Raw genomic sequence first — 25476 nt, forward strand, 5'->3', positions numbered from 1 at the left:
TTCACGGTCCACCAGGGTTGACACTACCTCTAACAACAGAGGCATGCCTTAAATTTAAGGGGCCCTAGTTTTTGTTAAATGTGTTGTTGAGCGGCCCACTCAATCCAGCCCTGTGTCCTCCAGAGATGGAAACAGTCTCTCTCTCTCTCTCTCTCTCTCTCTTTCATCAGATTAATTACAGCAGGAGTGCTCTTAACATCTGGTCGAGTGTCAGGCCTATCGGGGAGCGTGCTCCGTCGCCTCTCAGAGGGGCCAAAGTGTGGGATAAAATAAGAACAGTGGTGGGCGTCTGGAGCAGCGTGTCTGTGTGACATGGGCAGGATGAGAGTCTAGAACAGTGGTTCCCAAACTGTGGGGTGCGCGGGTCGGCAGGAGAGGCGCAGGGTAATAGTAGAATGTACAAGGTGCAATTTTTTAATTGGGTAGTGCATCATCCGTTTCTCTTGTCATGTCAGTCATTGCATACCTCAGAGAGCTATTTATAACTAGTCAGAAATGTCCAGAAAGTATTTTTTTTTTAGTATTTTTTTTTTTAGCCCATATAGGGTGGGCTGAACGATGAGTTCCCTCTGGAGCTGTGTGGGAGTGAGAGGCTAGGTGAGCATGTGTGCTGCTATGTGTGTATACAGTCAGTGTACGGTATGTGTAAGATATGAAGAATGTATGTGTGTGAGAGAAGGTGCCTTTGTTCTTGTTTGCCCACGTTTGTGTGTGTATTCGTATTATGACATCCTGCATTTATGAGTTAGAAGGCTCCGGACCTTGTCTGTAGGGTTGTGGGGGGGGGTGTAGTGAGCTGCAGGTATACAGGGCGAGAAGAGAGCTGAAGTTAGGGCGTGGGCTGCCAGCTTTATGTTTTCTGTAATTAAAACAGCATTAAGCTATTTATTTCCTCTCCCCGTGCGGAGCTGATTGGGCATGAGGGAATGTGGGACTCGCAAAGCAGAGAAGAAGCACAATTACACGCCATCAGCAGACAACATTAACTCGCTAATAGGAACACGGCAATAAAACTTTATTATTATGGGGGAAGATTATTGCAGGGTCTAAGCTAACATTTATAATACTTAGCGATGAGCATCGCGTGGGGCGGAAAGACAAAGGGGGAAGGCTCAAGGAGGGGGGCTGGGGGGGGCAATAGGAGGTCTAGCGCTCAGCCCCATAGAGAGAGGTCTCGCTTGCATTAGCCCTGTCTGTCTCAGGACCTCCATTATCCTCAGCTCTGATGCGTTGCAGTGGGCAGGACATACCTTAGCCCACCCCTCCAGGGCTGTCACACTACTGGCACAGGAAGAGGGGGTGAAACCCCCAGCCCCCCCAGGGAAATGCGTCATTGTCTTAGTTGTGGCCTCAGTGGGTAGTGAGCTATCTGAAATAGCTTAAGACTCAATGAAAACACAAAGACTCATTAAAAGTCATGATTACAGAAGTCAATATTAGTACAACCTGAACATCAGATCAGGTCAAACTGAACTAATATCAGCGACAAACTAAAAATACCAACATGTAACACCAACACAATTACAGAGTGCAGATTGCAGGGGGAAAAAGTGAGGGAATAAATTGCGGAAGGAAGTGAGTTTGCATGAGTAATCAAGAGAGAAGGAGGGGGGGTAGGTTCAAAATGTAGAGAAATAGTGGTAGTTGCTAGGTCCTTCATCCTCCTCTGCCCTGGGGGGGGGGGGGGGAGAGAGAGAGAGAGAGAGAGAGAGAGAGAGAGAGAGAGAGAGAGAGAGAGAGAGAGCGAGAGAGAGAGAGAAAGAGAGAGAGAAAGAGAGAGAGAGAGAGAGCGGCCTCCCCTCTTTTAGCATTCAGTTCACGTCGGGAGGATAAATTATTCACGCCCGTGGAGACGGCCGCCACATGGTGTAATGAGAAGGACATGCATTGATACCAAATATTGCTGTTGGGAAACTATCGATCTGAAAGCTATTTGTCCAAAGTTTAGTGTGGAACCGAAGGCTGTCAGCGTGTTTTAATGTGACTGACGGACCAACCGACAGACCCCTGCCTCCCTCACTCAGTCCCTCACTCTCCCTCTCTTCTCTCTCCCGCCAAATCCCCTCAGTCTCGCAGAGAAAATGTATATTTATTTGTTCAAGAGGGTTGAACAAATAAATACTAAATGTGTAAACCAGACAATGTTGCAAGACACTTCGACACCTCATCTTTAACCCTTGAGATCTCATGTTCAAGATGATCAGGGCTGGATAGAGTAGTCTGAAAACCATCCACCACTCTGATCCACACTAAACTGGACTAAACCTATAGTAACACTGACAATATATTACACCACTGTTCACATCAGTGATCTAGACATGAAATGTCTGTTCAGCCTGCTCTCTACCTCACACACAGTGTCTCGGGCAGGGAGATCAATTTCACATTTCCTGCAGTTGTACCATCATGTGTGAATCACCCTGTGCTTAGATTGGCATGTCTAAGAGGAAGTCTGTGAGTCCAGTGGGTCTATGAGGGTCTTTAGAAGGGGTTTATGGTTCCTCCATGGTCCACCTATTAGGGAAAATCGGAATAATACCGCCCAGAGCCAACACATACACATGTATGCGCACATGCACGCAAACACACAAACACACAGTAACACAAACTGATTTAACTCCCTTGCCATGGCTTTACTTCTGCTAGTGGGCAGAATTGCTGTGGACCAGGCGTCGTCATAGCTTGACTGAAAACAGAGGTCTGCAAGAACTCACAGAGAGAAAAAGGAACACTCCCATGCCCCCTAGCCTTCAAACTGCCCTCTCTGTTCTCGCCATAGTGACCCCCCACATAAATCCCCTGCACCCCCTAATTCCCCTCTCCTCACCTCCCCCGTCTCTCCTGTCTCCTGCAGCAGTAATAGATGAAGATACTGCTGTTTGGGAGGGTGCAGGGGAAACCCTCACTGGGATACGTACTGGCTGTCAGGGGGGTTCTAGCTGGAGGGAGAGGGTACATCTGTGAAACTACATATAGCTGTAAGAAGACACATCGCTCAGTAAAGAGTTCTGCTGGTAAACCTAGCGTAACCACTCAAACACATGTTTAGAACTAACCCGGAAGACTTTCCGGCACAGTCTACTCTAAGTCTCTACACATGACCTCATGCACTGCAATGTAGTCAGCCACAGCTGGTGTGTGTGACGGCCCAGGCAAGGAGCAGAATTAGTGCTCTCAGGTCTCAGCTCAGTCAGGAGATGCTAATGACCCTGCACTTACCGCCAGCGACACCTTTCCCCTCCTGAAGCCTCCCAGCCCCAGACAGCACTGCTATTACTGCCTCACTATGCACTAGGCCTGCCGAACACAGCACTACAATTACAATATCAGGGATACACACAGGTCTGCTGAAGTAAAGGGGAGGGAACAAAATGAAATACTGATCCGACATGCAGTCTAGAGACTAAAATAGATGTGAACTATGACAACTGGGTAAGATCATAACTGTACTAACTCAGTATGGAGCTCTGAGCGCAGACAGCCTCTAATCTCAACTCTCAAACACCATGGTAAGAAATCATTCTGTTACAGGCGAAAAAACAACCTCAAACTAAGTCACACAGACGGCCCTAACACACCCAGCTTCATGCCCCGCAATGTGCATCACACACACACCCACACACATTGGGGGCACCATAGCATCTCCACAGGTGCAGGTCTCTAATGAAACCCCAGTTGTGACGGTATGGAGGCGTCACTTGCTCCAACGGGATAATTACGCCACTCCCTGGCAGCTGAGTTTGGCAGATGTATGGGAGGCAGCACGCGGCGCCGAGCGCACCATAACGAGCACCGGGGAGCGGAGGTGGGATTCGGCAAGACCCCACCATCCGCCATTAACAGGTTGGCACCGTCACAAATGAGTGTTTTTCACGAGAGCCCGGGAAGGCTGTGAAATTCCAATGAATTCGTGAGCTATGTCGCAACACAGTGTTGGGAGAGAGAGAGAGAGAGATGAAAGGGAGACGAGAGAAAGAAAACCAAAACCAGGGAGGAAACGGAGGAAGACGAAGGGGAAGAGGGGGAAAGGTTCACGCCGCCATGGCGGGATTTGTCACCTCTCTCAGCACAGGGAGCCCAGAGCAATGCACTCTGGGAAATTATTGAATCAGAATGCATTGATTTTTGCTGGGGAGAAGAAAGCATTGGAAGACAAAAAAAGCCTTGAAAAACAGTCGTGGTTGAGAATTAGGGAGGAGATTGTAGGATACCTTTTTATTATTATAGGGAGCAGAATCGAGAGAACACCATTTTACACAACTGTTTGAGAGGGAGAAGATAAGAACGGAATATTATTGCTTCAGCATTTCTCCTCTGCCCTCTCTTCCTTTCATTTCAGTCTCTTCCTGTCATCATACTTTGTAATCAGGAAAACAGCCAAGATAAACCTTGCACACCTCACTGCTAAAACCGCTCAGTGTGTGTGTGTACAGAACCTGCCTGGGTGTATCCAATGTCTTCATACGATGTGTACTACAACCAGCCTTACTACCCTGCCACTGACAGCACAGCAACATTAGATCAGTGAAATGCAGTGTGTCTAGTCCATATCCACCCAGAGCTGTATTCTGTACACATGATCCTATTTTGATCTGCTTCCATTTTCCACCACCCTCCACATCAGCAGCAGCTGCATCATTTAATGGTCATTTGTAAACGCCGTCAACAGCAATCAGTGATCACTAATCACTAATGAACCAACACTGTGTCTTATTACAGCCTGAATCACAACCATGAATCAGTGCGCTACTCACTACAAACAAAAGAATGGGTGCCTCACTCTCCCACATGCACCCACTTCTCCCTGTCTCTCCATCCCTCTCTCTCTCTCTGATGCTAAACGATTTCAAGGTGACCCTGGCTGAATTGAGGCAAGTGTTTTCCTCGCGCTGCTCCAGTCTGGTCCCAGTAATTAACACCAGCGCCTAATGAAGTCCAGCTGCTCACCGCGCATGCCAAAAACCGGAAGAGCCCCTGTCAGGCAGCTATCACTCTCCTCACACCCCCACCCCTCTCCTCTCTTCTCTCTATCCTCCCATCCCTGTGTTTGTCCCTTATCCCTCTCTCCATCAACCCCGTCCTCAACCTCTCCCTGGCTTTGGAAGGTCAGCCTCCCCCCGTCAGTGGCCTCCCCCCTGTCAGTGGCCTAGTGGACATCTCTGCCCTCCCTCCACCTCTTCACCATCAAAAACACTTCTCATGCAGTCCTCCACTACTTTCCACCTCTTCTCCCTCACTCCCTCTCACTGCCAAATTCCCTTCATTCCCCACCGTCCAACTGATCCCTCTTCATCTCCCTCTTTCCATCTCTCCCTCTATCTTCCTGCCAACTCCCACTTCTCTCTCTCCATCTCTCCATTGCCCTAATAATCTCTTTCACACTCTTTCCATCTTCCCTGCTTCTGTCTGTTTTTACTCCAGTTAGACCAATTAAAGCATAATGTAACCACAAAGTTGCCACACCTTCTTCATTTGAATTCGGGAGTAATTATATTACATGGGGTGTAATAATATACAGTAAAATAAAAAAGTTTGTAACAAATATTTTCCCTAAAAAGTGAAACCCCAGAAAACCCATGGTAGCTTGAGTCTTAAATCACATCAGGTTGCCAGCTGTACCTTTTCCCTCCTGATGCATCCCGACTCCCCTCTCCTATTTAACCGTGTGATGCTCACTAAAACCCTGTATCAAAGCTGCATGTATCGGTCAGCCTGTCACCTTTCTGGGAGCCACGCTTTGCATCCTGGGAGTGGGGCTTTGAACACAGAGGACGAGCACCTGCCTCTCCCACCCAGACATACACACACACAAACGTACACAAACACAGAGGCACATACGGAGAAGCTAATAGCAGGCGGGGGGCCTGTGCTGTGCCGCGCTGGGATCTCCACCCCCGGCCCTCAGCAGCTAAAAGGAAGGGGGCGTTCGGGAAACTTTCCCCCAATCATCTCTAGCTGACATTCTGCTTGATCTGGAGAGAGATGAGCTGTGACATCCTCTCATGCCTCCCACCTGGAGCCCCGCTGACGTATCAGACTCATATCACCTCCGACAGACAGGAGATGCTAATTAGAAACTTAGCATTTTATCTGACTTCATCAGAAAGAATGATCTAAAAGCCAATCTGCACATCTTCCATTTTAAATGAACTATGAGATAGCAGGTCATTAGGAGCCTTAACAGAGACCATTGGAGAACCCTGGAGGTCAAAGATCAACTGATTTATTCTCTGTTGATTAACTTGTCTCTATTACTCTCCTCCCCGTCCATGACTACCTCATCCCTTCCTCCATCTCTCCTCCCTCCATCTCTCAATCTCTCCTCCCTCCATCTCTCCTATGCACTCTGTCCTCCGCTGTGAGCTCACACACTCAGGTCAATGTGATTTATTATGGTGTGTGATGCTCTGCTCCCCTGCACCCTCCCCACACCCCCCGCACCGCCTCTCACCACTGTACCCCGCACCTTCCTCACCAGCTGCGACAGATGCCGCCGTCACTCGAGAAAATAAATTCAGAATACTTAACGAATTAAGCAAGGAGCTAATTGTGGCTGGCCCGTGTTTATCATGCGCAGAAAGGCAAGCGGCTTGTTTGTCTTTTAACAATTACCAGACAAAGCAGGGAGAGGAGGCAGGGAGGGGGAGGAGGGAGTTTAATTGTCCCATTCTCCCCAGCAGCTGGCTCAGCCACACCTGGGCGGGTGTGAGAGCCGGGCGGGGCGAGGGGGGAGAGAAGGGCAGGTGCACCTCTGACATCACTAAAACAAGCACAGGCCGACTTAAGGTATGAGACGCAAATACACTCTCTACTACTGTATAACACAGACATCAAGGGCTGGCATTAGTGGTTGTAGACACAAATTACATTTACCTTTGTATAAATAACACACGGAAAAATGGATTACATGTAGCCCCTCTTTTAATTTCTCATCATTATTCTCATGCACCCCCCCCCCCACACACACACAATGTGCCAATTTTCCATTCTGTTCCCACACGTTTTGGAGGAGCTCCCCCTGAGCAGTTCTCTTATAGATCTCCAAACAGCTTGTAATTACTTTTAATAGACAGCATAAGAAGCAAATCAAGCGCAAACGTGGAAAAATGAGCTCTCAGGGGGATCAAGCAGCACTCAGCCTTGCAAACAAACACTTCACCAACATCTGAGCAATTTCTGCTCTTGCTTTTTTTAAACTTTCAAACATGTCATTCTCAGTGGGGGTAACTAGAGGAACGCAGAAGAGAGCGGCAGAGAAAGAGAGGGAGAAAGAGAGGGAGAAAGAAAGGGAGAAAGAGAGAATGACAGGAATACAATGGCCGTAAAGTATTTACTGTTATTGGGTTAGTTGCTACCTAGATTCTGTGGGAGGCTCTCTGACTCATAAGCACTTCAGTCTGGCTGGCAACCTACGACCATGTGCACACCTGTGTTCCTGTGCATGTAAACATCGCAACAACATTACTTAATGTTGTCTGTAAGATGAGAGGTCAGCTGACATTCTGCTAAACAATCGACTCCCCTCATATCCAATCACAATGAAGCAGTCAAGAAGGTCCTTAAAGGAGAAATACCAAATATACATGCCCTCCTCTCTCCCTTCATCATCCACCCCCCTCCCTTCATCCTCCCCTACTCCATGATTCCCTCCCTCCCTGATACCCTCTCTCCCCTCCATCCTCCCTCCCCTCTGGTGTTCTGGCTGGCTGGCTCCAGGTGGTGAGGGATATGCATGAGGGGCCTGTCATCTGTTCCCATGTTCATAGCATCACCACAGTGTGTTACTGTGTGTTCAGTGGAGACCAGTAGACAACCAACATCCTCCAACACACCTCATTAACACTATCACATTCCACAGTCAAGGGAAGGACAGATATAGAGGCCTATTTGAGATGGTGACTATTTGAATGAGGATCATGGATCATACAATAATTATTTAACCTTACTCATGAGCAATGGTGTAATGAGCCTGGACTGAAGGCAGAGAGCGGCTTTCATCTGTCAAAAACACTGCCCTATGGCTATCAGGCTAGCACACGGCACACACACACACTCATGCACACAGTGGAGTGAGCCATCATCCACATTATCCACATCCATGGACTCCTAAAGCTTCTTGTGTGCTGCCTCATTAAGTCTTCAGTGACACAGAGCCCACACCAGGTCTCTCTCACCAGTCTCTCTCCCTCGCTCTCTCTTCACCACACACACACACACACACACACACACACACACACTACAAGGAGATTGCTCAAGCACTGCCCAACTGCAGCACAGACAGACATCACTAGAGGCAGATAGCTGGGTTGTCACAGGAAGAGAACAGAGTACAGGTCTGGCCTCAGTATAAAGGGTTAGTCTCATGATGTCTCTAAAGGATAGATAGTACCTTAAACATCACTCATGCATTAAGGCTAACATATGACTTAAAGTTCAAGACAGCAGGACTATAGTTGGGAGCATTGACCTGATAGTAGGGGCGGATTTACCAGTGAGAGGTCAGGTCTGAGCAAGAGGAGGAGAGGAGTAATAACATGACTACACTACTGTATTGTGAGATCACTTCTGGGTTAAAGGGATCAGCCGGGATGCCTTTCCGCCACTCTGCTCATCTGGGTTCATGCTCAGGGCGCTAGCTCGCTAAGTTCATTGAAATGAATAAGTGAGAATCATGAATGAGATGCATCATTAGCTGGGCTCCCCCGAGGGCACTTAGATTCAGGTGATTGGCTGTGCCCTGGGCCTGGCTGAGAGGGAGAGGTTCATCATGCATACACAGCCATCATCAGGGGTGGGGGGTGGACATTTATGTTGGTGTGCAAATAATATGAGAGGGTTTGCATTGAGAGTGGGGCTATAGCTCCTCTTTACACGGTTGCAGTGCAAATGAAGCATTCTGCTATTTTGGATTTTGAGTATTTTACAATATTATCTATTGGGTGCATCATGCAGTGTCCTGCCCTGTAGCCCTATTTAGCCATATGGGCCGGTCCCCCTCCCCACTCTTTCCCAGTGCTCAACAGGCAGTGAGGCAGGTCTCCATTCACACAGCTTGGTATGGAGAGAGAAGGGGGACAAACCTTGCAGCTGGGCAGGTTCTCCTACAGGCGTCCGACAGGCAAGGTGGGTGGAAAGAGAAGGCAAGGTGACAGTTAGTCAGTAGGTCCATGATTAGATGGGGGTTAGGGGGTTCATACATGGGGGGTTATGGTGGGGCAGCAGCTACCATACCATGCACCTGATACTCTCTCTTTATCCAGACCCGGACTGATGCTCATCCTTCAATATCAAACCAACTCACTCTACTCTGTCGTCACAAGACCAAGATTCAAATCACAATTCATGTCCACCAGGAAATAAATATGACGGAAATACCAATGAAGAAACTGTGTCATAAGACTAAAGTGCTCAACTGACACGGTTGTATTTCCAGACTTAGTTTAGGCCTTGATGAGGGGAGAAACAGTCTGACTCCAGTAGATGCTTTAATAGATGTATCTATTACACTGCTCTCTTCCACGGGTACAGTTACTGGAGTGGGGAAGAGAGAGACACCCAGCCTTGAGATGGAAGGAGGGGGAGAGAGAGGGGACGGGGGTAGAGGGAGAGAGAAAGAAAGAGGTGGCGAGAGCGAAAGGTGGGAGGTGGAGTGAGAGCGAGTTGGAGAGAGAGCGAGATAGAGGGCTGAATGGGGGGGGGGAGAGAGTACAGCTCAATCTACTAATAAAAGCAGATGAAAGTGAGGTTAAACACAATATGCTAATTGAAATGTGTTGGCTGATTAAGGGCGATTGAGAGGAGAGTGGGCGTGCTGTGAGTTCTGGGCGCCGGTGATTAGTGAGGCATTAGTGTCTGCATGCTTTTCCTCAGGATGTGTTGGAGAGCAGAGCCGCGTGTGTCGGTGTGAGTGAGTGTGTGAGTGAGTAAGTGAGTAAGTGTGTGAGTGTGTGAGTGAGTGAGTGAGTGAGTGAGTGAGTGAGTGAGTGAGTGAGTGAGTGAGTGAGTGAGTGAGTGAGTGAGTGAGTGAGTGAGTGTAATGTGTACTGTTCATTTTTATTGTTTATTTCACTTTTGTATGTTATCTACTTCACTTGCTTTGGCAATGTTAACATATGTTTCCCATGCCAATAAAGCCCCTTGAATTGAATTGAATTGAAATTGAATTCAAAGTGTGAGAGAGAGAGAGAGAGAGAGAGAGAGAGAGAGAGAAGGGGTGGGGGTGAGGTAATGCGTGTGCATGTGTGGTGAAATGAGTAAGCTCCTCAGTTCTCCCATCTCAGCCTGTCCTGAAGTGTGTGAGCCCACACACACTCAGAGCAGCACATGCATCCACACGCACAAAATGGTGCTTGCATATTCTGACCAAATACCAGTAGTAGTAGCAGCAGTTGTACCGCACAAATATTTGTATCAGCTACCATGAGTATTTTTAGAAGAGAAAGATTTAAAAATATAGCTGGGTATCGACAACCACAATCTGTATCTCTTTACTTTGTTTATTGCTGTAGGTTGGGTTGCTAAGGCAGTCTTTGCCTGCTTAGAATTCCCTTTTCTGTCTTTTCTCTCTCCCTCACTTCTCTCCTCTCTTTGTGTGTTGGGGTCTCTCAGGAGGACCACACTGGCATTTTTTTTTCACAGGCTTTATTGTTTTCCACTGTGCAGCTGCAAACCATGGAGGAGCCCCCTGCAGGTGTGAGTGGTAAGGCTGTCCCCCCCCCCCTTCCCTCTGCCTCCCTTCTCTGTCCCTCCCCCCCCCCCCCCCCCCGACTCCCCCACCCCTGTCAGCAGGGGAGGCCGACGTGCAGGGCCAGTTGCACCACTGAGCCCTGCCAAACCAGGGCTAAAATTACGCTCTGAATGCATAGAGCACTGTGATTAACCACACAGGTGGGATCCCCAGCCTAGGGCCCTGGGGGGTGGCCCCACTGTGGTGCACAGTACCCCCCCAACCTCACACCCCGCTACGGCACGGCTAGCCTATAAATAGGGAAGATGCAGAACCACTGAACTGTATCCAGTTTCTTAGAACAGTCCTTCCATCCCTATTCCCCTGTCACTATGAGGAAAACAAGATTGCGTCGACACTGCTGTGAGAGTTTTTGTCTCAAATGTGAAGGCTTTACCACATCATACACATCAATGTAAGACTTATGTCATAACAAAAATAATGTGAATAAGGCATTTTACAAATTATCTCAATAGTAATTTTGTCAAGACTAATTAATAGCTAGGTTGCTAAGTGACTAACGCTAACGTTAGCTAGGTGGCTAAAGTTAGCTAGGCTAGAGGTTAGGGTTTAGGGGTTAGGATTAAGGTTAGGTTAAAGGGTTAACATTAGGGGAAGGGTTAGCTAACATGCTAAGTAGTTGCAAATGGGCTAAAAAGTAGTAAGTAGTTGCAAAATTTCTAATGAGCAAAAATGAGATTCGAACACGCAACTTTTGGGTTGCTAGACATTTGTGTTACACCCCCCCCCTTTTGTTTTTGATTTAAGTAACCCTTTGTCTTACGTGGCCATATCAAACATAACATTTCCTACTTATTTCATAGTCCCATATTTTAGTTTACTATGTTACGTCTAGTTTATAAGACCAGCCTGTGATATCCCTCCATCTGGGAAAAGGAAATGAAAATGATCTGGCCCTCTGACACTCTCTCTCCCTGGGAAATGAGAGGCTCTGGTCCACCACTCCTATTGTTCAGCATGTGGCCCTGGAAGGGGTGGACTATTATTATTGTGATTATTTCCATCTTTGCGCAGGCACGGAGACATGGGGATCAGTCACAGCCCACACGGCAGGCATGGCGCAGAGCTTTACAACACAATAGCAGAACACTGGGGTGTCTCTACAGGCAGGTTATCACCCCGGGCCAAAATGTCTCCTCTCTCTCCTCTTCTCTGTGTGAGAAATGGGATTTCGTGTGGCTGGCTGTTTAAATATGGGAGTGTGTAGATAATTATCATGGGTGGAGAGTGTACACAAATGTAGTGGCTGGTGGGTTTTAGCGTGGACATGTGTATACTCATCAAAAAAGTATAAACAGATCTTGTCAAATGAATTACTTCCTTTCAAGGAACCCATCAAGTTATTTAGTCCTATTATGAAACATTGTATTAAAACGAAAATAATATCTTACATTAACGATCAAATACACTGTTGAAGAGGATTACAGTATTAAGGAATTATTGTATTAGAATATTTATGTTGAAACGATTAAGAGGAAAAGGCACACGTTTTTAAGAACAGACAGCAGTTTCCCTCTCTCTCAGTCAGTTTCCATCTGTTCATCCCATTACAGCTGATGTAGTCTGACAGGGGTTTTAGGAGGCCATGGGTACACTACACTCTACTTTGCCCAATGTGCAGTTAGAGCAGCTTTGGAGGACTCTATCACATTACTGGATTAGATTATACAGTTGGAAGTCTCTCAGCCTCCCTTCAAATCACCTGTCCTCCAGGACAGAGTAAAACACTGGCACTGCCATGAGGATGCTGCTGTATAATCACATTCCAGTCTAACCTCACAGTGGAGAGACGCTTGACAGGTCAATGACTTGGATACTGAGTGACAGGCTGACAGGCCAATCTGATAGGGAAGATCTTTAACAAGGGGAGTGAGGCTGCAACGAAAGTAAACAGGTTTATCTATCTATCTGTGTGTGTGTGTGTGTGTGTGTGTGTGTGTGTGTGTGTGTGTGTGTGTGTGTGTGTGTGTGTGTGTGTGTGTGTGTGTGTGTGTGTGTGTGTATACTGTATGTGTGTGTCAAGTATGTGTGTGTATCATGATAATTCTGGTAGCGTAATCACACGTGACACTGCGTGACACTGTCTGAGCAGTGTTGCTAAGCAATTTCCTCTCCACCCAGGCACACAGCAGTGGTATGTCTACATTAAATAATCAGATCAGTTCAATCAACAGGCAGCAGGAGAAATAAACCCACATTCCTCCAGGCCCACTGCCTCCTGGAGAACACCGCTCGCATGGCGTTTGCCTGGCGCACCGCTCTGATTAATTAACACCAGGTTGGTACACCCCCTCTCTCCAGCTTGATTAAGCTCTCTTCCAGCAGAACGTGCCTGTTTCTCCACTTCTCCCAGTCTCATCGATTATCATCCGCACTCGAGCTTGGCTAGCAACACAAAAATAAAACCACAGCTAGAGAGGATGCATGAATAACAAGCCATCTGAGGAAATCATCAACTTCAGCTAAATACACATCAGTTTATCTAGACACACCTGTACCTCTTCATCCTTCCCTAGCTGTGTCCCACTCTCACCACATACTGTTAAAAGGTAGAAATATTTTGGGAGTTTGTGCACATCTTCAAAGCTAAGCAAGTGTGTGTGTGTGTGTGTTTGTGTGTGTGTGTGCCTGCCCATCCACACGCTCTGTGGGGTGGAAGTGTATGAGAAAAGAGGAAAAGTGACAATTGGGAAGTCAAACATAGATCCTACACACACGCGTGGGGTGGGGTAGGCTCACACAGGAAGGGGCTGGGAGCAGCCAGCATTCAGCAGATGTTGGAGTGTTCAGGATGTAAACTGAATGAGATGCAGTGTCACCTCCTTGTTAATGATCATTCCTAGACAAAGCTGTGAGGGGGAGAGCAGTGGTATGATCATACCTTCACAAACATCACTGTGGATAACAGGGCCAGGTGGGTGGGTGTGTGGGGTGTCTCTCTGCACATCCTCACTGTGCAAATGTGAAGAGCGCAGGGAACATACAAAGGGGAGGGGAAGTGTGTGTGTGTGTTTACAAGTTAGTTTATTTCAGGTTTCTCAGTTACATCAGGGGGTTACATTGCTATGAGGGGCTGAAATAGCATAAATGACAAAAGACACCCACCAAAGTGCACCCACAACACACACACCTCTACCACACACAGACCTGTGATGGCAGACGAACATCAATAACATTTATGGAAATGGAAGGTGAGTGTCAGAACACCTGCGAAGTATCGGAGAGGAAAAAATCAAGTGGACATGATTACCCCAGCTGACAAATGGTTAGACAAAAGGGCAGGCCACATCGCTGGTGCTTTATCATTAGTGATGTGGCGTAAAGAAAACACACTGACTGGAGTCATCTTGTTTTATATCCATCTCTCCTAAACAGCCTCTCTGCCACAATGGGGATAAAGACAGTATCCATCACCTTACAAACTGTGAACAATGGATTAGAATGAAGAATGTGTTCACTGTTGCTACTCTTCTAGTGAGCAAACTGATTTAAAATATAAAAATGGTGCAAAAGGCAAAGTCCCCACATGTTTTAGGAGGTTGGAAATGCGTTGATGGTCCAATGCAGCTGTTTTCATCTCAATATCAAATAATTTCTGGATAACAATTAAGTACCTTACTGTGACTGTTCTCAATTAAAAGGGTAAAAAGAAATAAACTAAAATAGCTTCTTAGCAAAATTCTTGCTTGAGAAATTGCTCTTTGCTAAGACTGTCTGGTAGTGGTCTAAGTGGGGAGGGGAAAACTGAAAACGTGTTATTGGCAGAGAGATTAGGAACTCTTTCTTATTGGTCTATTAACTAATTTACCACCTGGTGATGTCTCAAGGTAGACCAAAACTACATCCCACCACAACAGGATGACATTTCAGGCAGTCTTTTCAAACAGCTCTTACACTAAAAGGGCATTATCATCATTATTACAATGTTGCAGTATTATTACAACCTCAGAGTGTAAATATATATAAAACACAGCTCAGAGTGGAAATAAATATAAAAGACAGCAAAATCACATTTTTTACTTTACTGGGGCTTTAAACGCGTGAGAACTAATACTTGTGCATTCTGAAGGGTTTCTATAAGGAGAAATGTGGAGAGTAAATATCAAAGCTCAGGGATAACCTCAGCAGTCATATATCAAACCTGACAGATAGTGTAGCTTTTTAATGATTGTTTCGTAATCTGCCCAAGAAAGAGAGTAGCGAGAGGGACAGCAGAAAACTCTCCTCTGTGATCTCTTCAATTTTCTCACCAAAGACGCCTCACCAGATAAAGGTTAAGACACTGCTCTTTTTTACTGCTGAAAAGACGTCATCCATCTTTGAAGAGGGGTTAGAAAGAAATAATAAAATAATAACAGTACTTAAAATAATCTTCCTCAATTCCATAATTAATCTTCTCCAGCTTTTCTAACAATTATGATGTTAATTAACCCAAAATTCCCTCCATGGCGGCTGAGAGAGAGAGCCAAGCATTTAAAAGCGCTCCCCCTGCCCCTCTTCCAGCCGCCCCATCACCCCATCATGGTACAGTCTTTTAGGGGGAGAGAACTCTGAAAGGAGAGGATTTTCAGGGTGGAGGGGTGGTGGAGATGGAGATGAGAGAGAGCATGGGAACATGGATGGGTCTTCAACCCTCATCAGAGAACGGAGAGAAAATTAACACAGGGTGAGGCTGGGGAAGGAGGAACGGAGGAAATTAAGTCAACAGTGGAAGTGAGCGAAAAATAAATAAAGAAAACTGGGCTGGTGAATGAATCCAGTGGAGAATGTCTCTGTTCCCAGCCAGACTCTGGGCTGGTGCAGGCAGTAGGCCTGTATACTATAGCTGTGGTTATGTTCTGTACCAGCCCTCTCTCTCAAGACACAACTACTGCAGGACTCGGGAGGACCCACGCACTGAAAATACATCAACCGGCACAACTCTGGTATCAGCTGTCAGGCCTGGAGAAGGCTGGGGAGTCGCTGCGGCTCCCAGCGTTCTGCCGTTTGTTCTCTCAAATTACTCACAGGCCAAGCTCGTTAATCTACACTATATTACGCTGCTGCAGCAATTATTACTTCACAGAATAACAACACAGAGGAAGCCCGTAAAAAACTACAGAGGAACTTTTCAGTTAAACGCACATCCCAGCAAACCGGGAACATTCTCAGAACATTAGCTAAGATTCCCATTAAATTCTAGTTAATGTTTTATCTAACATTAGGATGATAACATCCTTAGAATGTTCTCCTAACAGTCACTAAATGTTGTGAACAACATCTGTAACAACCACCACAGAATATTCCCCAAAAGATCTCATTAGGTTTCCAGATAATGTAATAATCAGTAATGTTACCAGTAATGTTTTCCCAGCAAACCAAAATTGGTTCTGTGAAAGTTCCCAGAACATTCGTTAGGTTGTGGCAAATGTTCTCATAACACAAAAACTGTCCAGTCATGCTGATGATTATACAATGTTTGTATAAAACGTTCCCCTCATGTTACAAGAATGTTCCCAGAACACATTTTGTCTGTTCTTTAAAAAGTTTCCCAGAATGTTTCATTAGGTTGTGGGAACAGTGTGGGGACATTACAAAAAATATGTTCCCAAAACACAAAGAACTGTCCAGTTGTGAGGATGATTCTTCAATGTTTCTTTTAAGGTGCAAAAAACATTTACCTGATGTTACAAGAACATTCCCAGCACATATTCTGTCTGTTCTTTAAAGGCTCACAGAATGTTTCTTTATGTTGTGGGAACATTGTGGGCCTATGACAAGAGATAGGTTCCTAAAAAAGAAAAATTGTCTAGTTGTGCTGACATTGAGTTAACGCTTGTATCTGGGTGCAAAAAACATTCCTTTGATGTTGCAAGAATGTTGACAGAACCCCCTTTCTGAGTTCTTTAAAGGTTCCCAGAACATTTATTTCAGTTGTGGGAACAGTGTGAATACATTACCAGATACAAGAGATAGGTTTCCAAAACACAAAATATTCTCAGTTGTGATGACATTCATACAATGTTTAAGTTAGGTTGCACAGGACATTCCCTTAATGATATTCACAAAGGTTGCACAAAACATTCCCACAATGTTGCATAATGTTAAATAATTATCAAATAAGTCCGTTTTTATGACATTCATAGCATATTGGTTTTAGATTCAACATACAATAAAATATACTGTTATATGTACAACAGCATGTGAAGAGGATGGGGACATTTTAATAACTCAGAAAGTGTGTTTTATGTCCTGATTGACCACATTAGACTGAAAGAAATACCTCAATACTACAGCTATCCCTTGGTGGCACAGTGGTTTAATGATCAAACTGCAAAGCTGAAGATTGCAGGTTCAATCCCACATATTCTTTGTAAAATAAAAATAAAATATTTTGAGGCTAAGATATAATCTACTAAGAGAGCATGTCTTCACTTTGTCCAGATTTATGAATCCAGTCAGAAATGCAGAATATAGACCAACTGTAAAAAATTTAACTGTGTAAAAATGGACTGTTCAACTTTTAAAAACGCAGACGATATAATTCCTACTTTGAGACTCTTGATATGGTCCCCCCTCTTATTTGTAATGATCTGAAAAGATCCTGTATCAGCACTCATAGTCTTGGATACCTTGTAAATATGGGCCTAGAAGTATGCAGCATATAAAGAGGATGGGGGAAGTGATGGTGAATAACCCAGTTCCTGTATTTCCCTGTGTTAGTTATGTATAAGAAGGCTAAAAAGGATAAGGAAAGGGGGATACCTAGTCAGTCTTCCGCATTTAACCCAACCCAGCGTGGAATTCCTGATGTACTTATTTTTATTTTATTTAACCTTTATTTAACCGATTGACCATACCGACATTGCTATATACTGAAAAAAGAACATGTAAGAGATGTAAGAGACCTGGCTTGGGAACCAAACATTGCAGGTTCAAACTCCACATGTGCAGACTGTCAACATATGAAGTGTAAAAAATATGGATGTGTGTGTATGATTAAATGCTGTTTGAATGTCCTATGAAGGAAATTAAAATGCCACCATCTTCAAATGCAAATTGCTGGTGAGAAACATAATGGGGATGCATTATGCTTTAAGGAGCTATACATTCTAATGCTGAGAATGTTGTGGTAATATTAGGTCAATCTTAAATATAACATTTTCTAAATGTTCTTGAAATGTTCTGAGGACCTCCAAGACAAGGTAAAATGTATATTGCGTGAACATCATTGGAATAATATGTTAAACCTAAAACAAATATGCTATGAACGTCATACAAACAGACTTATTTGGAAATTGTGGAACATTGTGGGAATGTTCTGTGCAACCTATGTAAATATCAAAAGAACAACTCCAATAACTGAATTAAATGTTCTGGGAACCTTTAAAGAATTTAGACTAGGTGTTGTGTCAACATTCTTACAACATTATAGGAATTTCCTGTGGAACGTAACAAAAACATTATCTGAATGTCAGCACAACTGGGCAGTTTTAATGTTTTGGGAATCTGCCTATTGTCATAGAACATTTTCCACAACCTAACACATTTTCTTACAGGAACAATTAGGGTAAGTGGCTTGCTCAGACAGATTTTTCACCTAGTCGGCTCAGGGATTTGAACCAGCAACCTTTTAATTACTGGCCCAACGCTCTTAACTGCTAGGCTACCTGCCACCCAATCAGACCTGCAACTGCGGCCTCAGCTGTGCAGTCAAGTGTTAAACAATGGAACAGCTGTCGAGAGCGGCGGCAGCTTCAGAAATAGAGCTGTTCATTTCACCGGTCTGTCTCACACCTGTGTGCTGTGCAGGCCGGGGAGAGAGAGGGCGAGGGCTAGGCCAAAGAGAAGGCTGTGCAGCCAGAGAGGAAACGCAAAGAAGAGACGGGCACAAAGATAAACACACACACAGGAAATGATGAGGCTGACTCACCGATCATGTGATTGGCGACGTGGATCTGGATCTCTCGCTCTGTCTCGAAGGTCATTTGGCATTTGATGCACTGGTACGTCTTCTTCTACAATGCAACAGACAGGTAGACAACATTTTTAAAGAGGTTATCAAATGACTTTTTCATTCACAGCCGGCGCGTGCACACACACACGCTCTCCTGATACAACAATAATGTACTGGTGGGGAGAGGGGGGGTTCTGAGGTTTCTCCTTGCTGTTGCATTGAGCTGAAACAAAGGTACAGGTAAAGATTGAGCATCCCTGGGACCTCACTGTCAATATCTAGTAGAGCGAACAGGCCGTACAATGCCTCAGCTGGGCTGAGCTGCAGGGACCACTAGGGCCCACTGAAACGCAGCCATGAATTCACACATCTAACTGAGCACGACTTCTTACTGACACGCTACCCACTGGGAACAGACACACTGCTAGAAAATACTGCTAAAATATTAGGGATTTTAAAAAGTGGGAACAACATTTCAGATCACTCAAAAAGCATTAGGAATGACTGAATAATATGAATTCGCTTTGAAGTTTTAATCAATTCACTAGATGTTTCTAAATGAAGGGCCATTTAACTTTTTGTTGAATTGGTAATGTGTTCTATTTCTTTTATACCGCAGAGGACAATGTTGGGTATTCACTATGTGATTGATGTATCAATTACTAAATTAAACCTCAGTTACCTTAACCTTGGAATTTTCACATATTGTTTGTAGATTTGAATATAAATCAGTATGCTGAGCCATAGTGGAGAATATGGTGAGAGTGTTCTTACTTTAGGGACAGGGGAGGCATCCGTCACCTTCTTGGCCCCACTGGTCTCCGGGCTCATCTCGGGGTGGTCCACCTGAACATGGCTCTCTAGGTCCTCCAGGGTCTCAAACTTCACAGCACACTCGGGGCATCGCAGCCCCGGCGCAACCTTCTCTCCCCCAGCCTCCTGGGGCGTGGTGCCCCCGCTGGGAGACTGGCCGTTGGTAGCCCGGCTCATACAGCCAGCACACAGCCCATAGGGCAGCCCGTTCACATCCAGCTTCACCAGCTCCTGCTTGTTCTTGAACTCCTTGAGGCACAGGGCACACTTGTAGTGCTTGTGTTGCTGCAGCTGGCCGTTGGGGGAGGAGGAGGCCGATCCACCCCCGCCCCCACTGCCCCCACCGGACGAGAGCTTCTGCATGTGGAAGGTGCCGTGGATCTTGAGCTCCAGGGTGGAGGTGACCGTCTGCATGCACACCACACAGCGGAAGCCCGTCAGAGAGTTCCTCAAGTCTGGGTGCATCTGGCAGTGCTCTATGAAGTCTTCCTCGCTCTGCAGGGGCATCTTACAGATGCGGCACGTGCCCGTGTCCAGGCTTTTGCTGTGGGTGACCTTGTGTTCGGTGAGCGTGAGCAGGGAGGGGAAGCGCTCTCCACAGATGGGGCACATGTAGTGCTTGGCTGGGCCACGATGGGTCTGGGCATGCTCCCTCAGACCATTCTCTGAAAAAAAGGTCCGTGAGCACACGTTGCACTTGTGGTTGCCCTTGATGAAGTCGGCCTTCTTCTTGCGGGTGCCGGCGTCGTCGTCCCCGGGCTGGATGTTGTGGTCCCTCAGCCGATGGTTCTGCAGAAGACTCTCCATGGTGTAGGCCGCCCCACAGATGTCACAGGCGTACATGGGCTCTGAGTTGTCCAGCTCTTCCTCGCCTCCGCTGACCTCGTGGCTGTTGGCTACGTCCTGGCTGGCATTCTTTAGCAGCATGCTCTGCAGGTCAGCCTGCTCCGTGGTCACTGTCGATCTTTCGCCTCCTCCCCCACGTTTGGAGCTCTGGGTCACCCCGTTGGGTGTACCATTCTGGCTGCCCACATTCCCAGTGCCATTGCCCCCGTCGAAGACACAGTGCTTCTCCCTCAGATGCCTCTCCAGCAGCACAATAGCATGGAAGGCCTTGCCACAGAAGCGGCAGTTGAACTTCTTACTGTGGGTGGTGATGTGGCACTGCAGTTCCACCTCTGTGCCGAACGTCTCCCCACAGAATATGCACTTGCGGGCCTTGCCGGCGACCGCAGGGCCGGTGGGGTGTCCCAGGTGGCTGTGCTTGACATGCAGCTGGAGGTCACTCTCCTTCCGGAAGTCCCAGGCGCAGGCCGTGCAGCGGAACATCTTCTTCTCATTGCTGTGCTTGACAGCCAGGTGGACCTGGATGGACACCTTGGAGTCAAACACCTCCTGGCATAGCGTACAGTGGTACAGCACAAAGGTGTGCATGTCCAGCAGGTGCTTCTGCAGGTCGTCTACAGAGGAGAACTGCTTATCACAACTCTCACACACGTACTGTGTGGACGTGGTGGTGTAGTGGACCGTCAGGTGCTGCAGCAGAGACTCCTGGGAGTCAAAGTCCTCTTTGTTGCACTGCGGGCAGGACTGCCTCCTCAGCAGCATCTCCAGGTGGGACTTGAGATGGGCCTGGAAGCTCTCAAAGCTGCTAAAGTGTAGGTCACACTGGTTGCAGGGGTAGTCTCCATTGGACCCTGCCAGGGTAGAGTCCCCAGCCAGCCTATGGCGTTTGGGGGAGGAGATTTCCACATCAGACGAGGCGGGGCTAAGGTCAGCCACCTTGGCTTGCCGCTTGTTATTGGCCAGTGGGATGTTCTTGTGGTTCTCCTTGATGTGCTTGGTGAGCTTGAGCAGGGAGCCAAAGATGGGTGAGTTGGTGCAGTATGGACAGGAGTAGACCTCCATGAAGGACTGGGAGGGCTGCAGGACGGGGGACTCCATCTTGGGAACCCCTCCTCCGCTGCAGTGGGTCTGCTGGATGTGCTCTGTGAGAGAGGACTCTGTGAGGAAACCCATGGAGCACTGGTTGCAGAAGAAGGCGTGGTTGCCCTCCAGGGTGGTGGAGCCTGCAACCATTCCTCCAGGCAGGCAGTGGGACATGCGGATGTGCTCTTGCAGGGTGTTGATATCTGCAAACATGTCTGGGCAGTAGTTGCAGTGGAAGGCCGACACGTTGGTGAACTGGAGCAGGGGGAAGGCTGCTGCAGCGCCCCCGCTGCTTCGGTGGGCTTTGCGGACGTGCTCGTTGAGGTTGTAAAGCGTGGGCAGGGTGTCCAGACACAGCTGGCAGGTGTGGTTCTGCTGGGGCTTGTCTGCATGGATGGTCTTCAGATGGATCTCCAGCACGGCCAGGCTGTTGAAGTCTCTCTTGGAGCAGTAGGGGCAGCTGTAGGTCACCTTGGCCATCCAGTGACCCCCATCGTCGTGGTCAGAGTTGGGGGCCAGCTTGCGGCGGCTCTGGGTGGGCTTCAGGGTGGAGTCAGGGGTGGAACCCCTCTCCAGAGAGGCACTGGAGTCTGGGGTGGCGCTGCTCATGGATGCCACGCTGCCCAGCACTGGGTCAGGGCTGGCACTGTGGTTACTGGAGTCGGGCTGCCGGTGGCTGTCCAGGTGGCAATAGACGTCCTCCACAGAGGGGAACTGCTCCGAGCACACAGGGCACTTGTGTTTACGGTTGGCGTGGGACCTTTCGATGTGGGAGAGCAGCGGGCCCTCGTCGCTGAAGATCTCAGGGCAGTGGATGCACTGCAGGTCAACTCGATCAGACAGCTGGGGGTGGCGGGTCACTACATGCTTCTCCAGCTCGTCTGTCTGGCTGAAGGTCTCCTCACAGTAGTCACACATGTATGGGTCCTGGTCCATCTCCCCTCCACTGCCTGCATTACTGCCACGTTTCCCCCCTTCCTTTTCAGCACGCAGGGCAAGGTGCTCCTTGTTCTTCCTGTGAGCCTGCATGTGGCTCTGCAGAGAGGACGTGGAGGAGAAGCCTCTCTTGCACACGCTGCACTTAAAGGGCTTGCTGGAACTGTGGGTCTTCAGGTGGATCTTGAGATGGTCACTGCGGGAGAAAGCCGCCTCACATTCCTGGCAGCTGTACTTCTTGTCTCCGGTGTGGAGCTTGACGTGGCGGTCGCGGCTGCGCTTGTGCTTGAACAGGCGGCTGCAGAAGGTGCACTTGAAGGGCAGCTTGTCGCTGTGGATCTGCTCGTGGCGCTTCAGGTAGCTGAGGCGGCTGAAGGACTTGTCGCAAAACTGGCAGGGGTAGGGTAGCCCCGCGCCCCCTTCTTCCTCCCCTGTGCCCATGCCCAGATCGCAGCAGCCATCCCCCAGCATCTGTGACGGCGATGCCACGTCTTTGCTGGAGGGAGAGGACGCTACCCAGGAGAGCCCAGGGTCATCATCACCATCTGCAATGCAAAACACAGACAAAATTCAAATGTTAGAGAGGACAAGAAAAAAAATCTAAATAGAAGCTAAGAATTAAAGACATGTATTCCCACAGGATTGAAGAAATAAGGACAAAGTGTATTTTCTCTCTCTTTATAATCCCTTAGAAAACATCCCTCACTCCCCTCTAGAATTACATCTGCCTCATCATATTTTCATTATAGGGACCAGATTGAAATTCCAAAAACCTATTAGAAGACACTCAAATAATGAGGATATTCTTATATGACAAAGTGAATGAAATAAAACATGGGATTATGCATGCTTTTCTCCAGTTTAGTTCAGACAAAAGTCTATTAATGCATACATAATATAAATACACACAAAGCAGATCATATAGTCATTCTGCCCTGCTTTGTGCATTCTGAGGGGGCCTGACAGCCCACACGTCATCTATTTAGCATCTAAACTAGAGTAGAGAAGAAGAGAGGAGAGGAAAGGAGGGGATGGGAGAGGAGAGGAAAATCCTCATGATTTATTGAGCAGGAATGCTGCGAGCCTGGATCCCACGGTGGCTCAGACAAACCCAGAATTCTCCAGCTCAGCCTGTTTGTTTGCTTTATTTGACTGCGTTTTACACTTTGCTCTAAATGGATGAATAGAGAAGCCTCTGGTATTCCTCATCACACATAACCAAATGTTTACAATAAGTACACAGCCTCCCCCTTTCCCCTATCCACACATACTACGTCTTATCAAACCTTCCTTTGGAAACGAGTCTGTAGCTGGATGGCAGGTGACTCAATCTCATTTGTATTTTGGCACGACCACTCTCAAATAAATGACTTCTCAATGTTATTATGTAACAAAACAAAAGGCATAATGTTGCTGCAAAGAATATTTAAATATTGACAACAACAAAATATTCTGAGAGAGAATAGCCTAACCTTGAAAGCACTTGGTATAGACTTCTCCCTGTAAGCAACTATGAGTATGCCCCCTCCCACCACCCCTCCTACAGTATGTGTTATACAAAGGTGTGCACAGCATATTTGGTGGAAAATAAATTCCTGTGATGAATCGATGCACTTGAAAATGTAGGTGGTGTGCGGAGCAAATAAAACTCCACAGGGGTTTGTGGGTACGATTTTTATAAAAACATGAATTATGAATTTAGCTTGGAGCAAGGAAAGAATCCTCTGCTGTAAAAGACTATAAAATAGAGATATCACATGGACCATCAAGGCAACAGGAGAGAGATGACATCCAGCAGCCAATATCAGGAGAGAGGAATATTACAGGATTAGAAAATTACAAATTAAGAAATGAGCATGAACGAGAAGAAAGAGGAAGGACAGAGATAGTGAATCAAAATATTTTAAGAGTATTTGTTCAGGAGACACTAACGATTACTGAAATTGGTTTATTTCTTTCCTACACCCCATACCAGGAGCACACTGCTTTGTTGAGTACCTACATCTAAACACAAATGTTATTTTTGAGCCCAGAAGTATAGTAACTGGAATTGCTTGAATAAAGATCCAAGTACCGCCGCCTGCACTGTGTGTGTGATGTATTTATATGTGTGTGTCGGAGTGATGGAAGGGGGAACCACTCTTTTTCTCAGATTACAGTTAAGGCCTGTACACCGCTGTCTCCACAGCTGGTGTGTCTGGACAAGCCCCTCCCTACTGTAGCCATTCCCCCAGTCCTTCTCTAATGTCTTTGTGTCCGTGTCAGAATAAGAGTCATCCTGTCACAAGTTAAACCCTGGCAACACAGGAGAGAGAGGCCCTCGGCGGCCCCAAGAAAGAGAGGGGAAGAAAAGCCCAAAGGGCCTTAACTGAGGTGATTTCTTTGGCTACACAATGAAAGTGTGGCCCCTGACAGGCTGGTCTCTGATGTGAGCCGAGTGGAGGTGAGAGAGCAGAGGGGAGAGCCGCTCACGACTGACAGGTACGCCGTCCTGCTGAGCCCCAGCCATGTACTGCCCCACAGCACACCACATACAAAGGAACACTTGCTTGAGCATGAAGAAGTCGAAGGGGAAAAAAGATAACTAAGAAGTAGGGGAGGAGGAGGGAGAAAGAATGGTGAGGGAAGAAGAAAAAAATCCTGGCACATTTGGTCATTCAGGCAAATTATAAATCTATTAATGCTAATGCAATCCCTCTGACTGAGACAGAATGTGAGAAATCACTTTTGAGAAAGAAGGAGATTATAGTCATTAAATAGCCTTAATCCTCAGAAGTGTGGCTGTCGGAAAATGGAAGATCACATGGCTTTTAGAGGGCTTTTGTCATCCGTCCGCCGGGGGACTTGGCAAGAGCACTAAACAGGGTAAGAAACGTCTATGAAAAGTTAAATTAGAAAAGAAAGCGAAAAGAAAGAGGGGGAAAGGCGAGGGGGAAGCCGAGAGAAAAGCGAGAAAAGACTGGAATGGGCACGCAAACACACGTTGCTCGCATGTCTCCTCGCTCCAGCGTTCCCGAGGCAGCCCTGACAGTTTCTCCATCTTTATCTCACTCTCCATGTCCGTTCCCCACTCCGTCCACCACGTCTTTCATGTTGTGACTCATTACTGAATTAA

General features: G+C 47.0%; 1 protein-coding gene across 2 annotated transcripts in view; it reads right to left on the reverse strand.

The window, feature by feature from the left end:
- Positions 1–25476, reverse strand: part of LOC106573705 (zinc finger protein 423) — a 138440-nt gene that overhangs the window by 46359 nt on the left and 66605 nt on the right. The window contains exons 4-6 of one of the 2 annotated variants that reach the window (XM_014148998.3): positions 19458–22906; positions 18660–18744; positions 9081–9101 (exon numbers count right to left, since the gene is read on the reverse strand). In XM_014148998.3, the coding sequence (XP_014004473.1) occupies positions 9081–9101; positions 18660–18744; positions 19458–22906 (3555 nt within the window). The remainder of the gene's footprint in view (positions 1–9080; positions 9102–18659; positions 18745–19457; positions 22907–25476) is intronic. The other variant, XM_014148999.3, reaches the window with a different exon arrangement.

The sequence above is a fragment of the Salmo salar genome, chromosome 16 (genome assembly GCF_965601325.2).
Source record: "Salmo salar chromosome 16, fSalSal1, whole genome shotgun sequence".
Taxonomy (NCBI): domain Eukaryota; kingdom Metazoa; phylum Chordata; class Actinopteri; order Salmoniformes; family Salmonidae; genus Salmo; species Salmo salar.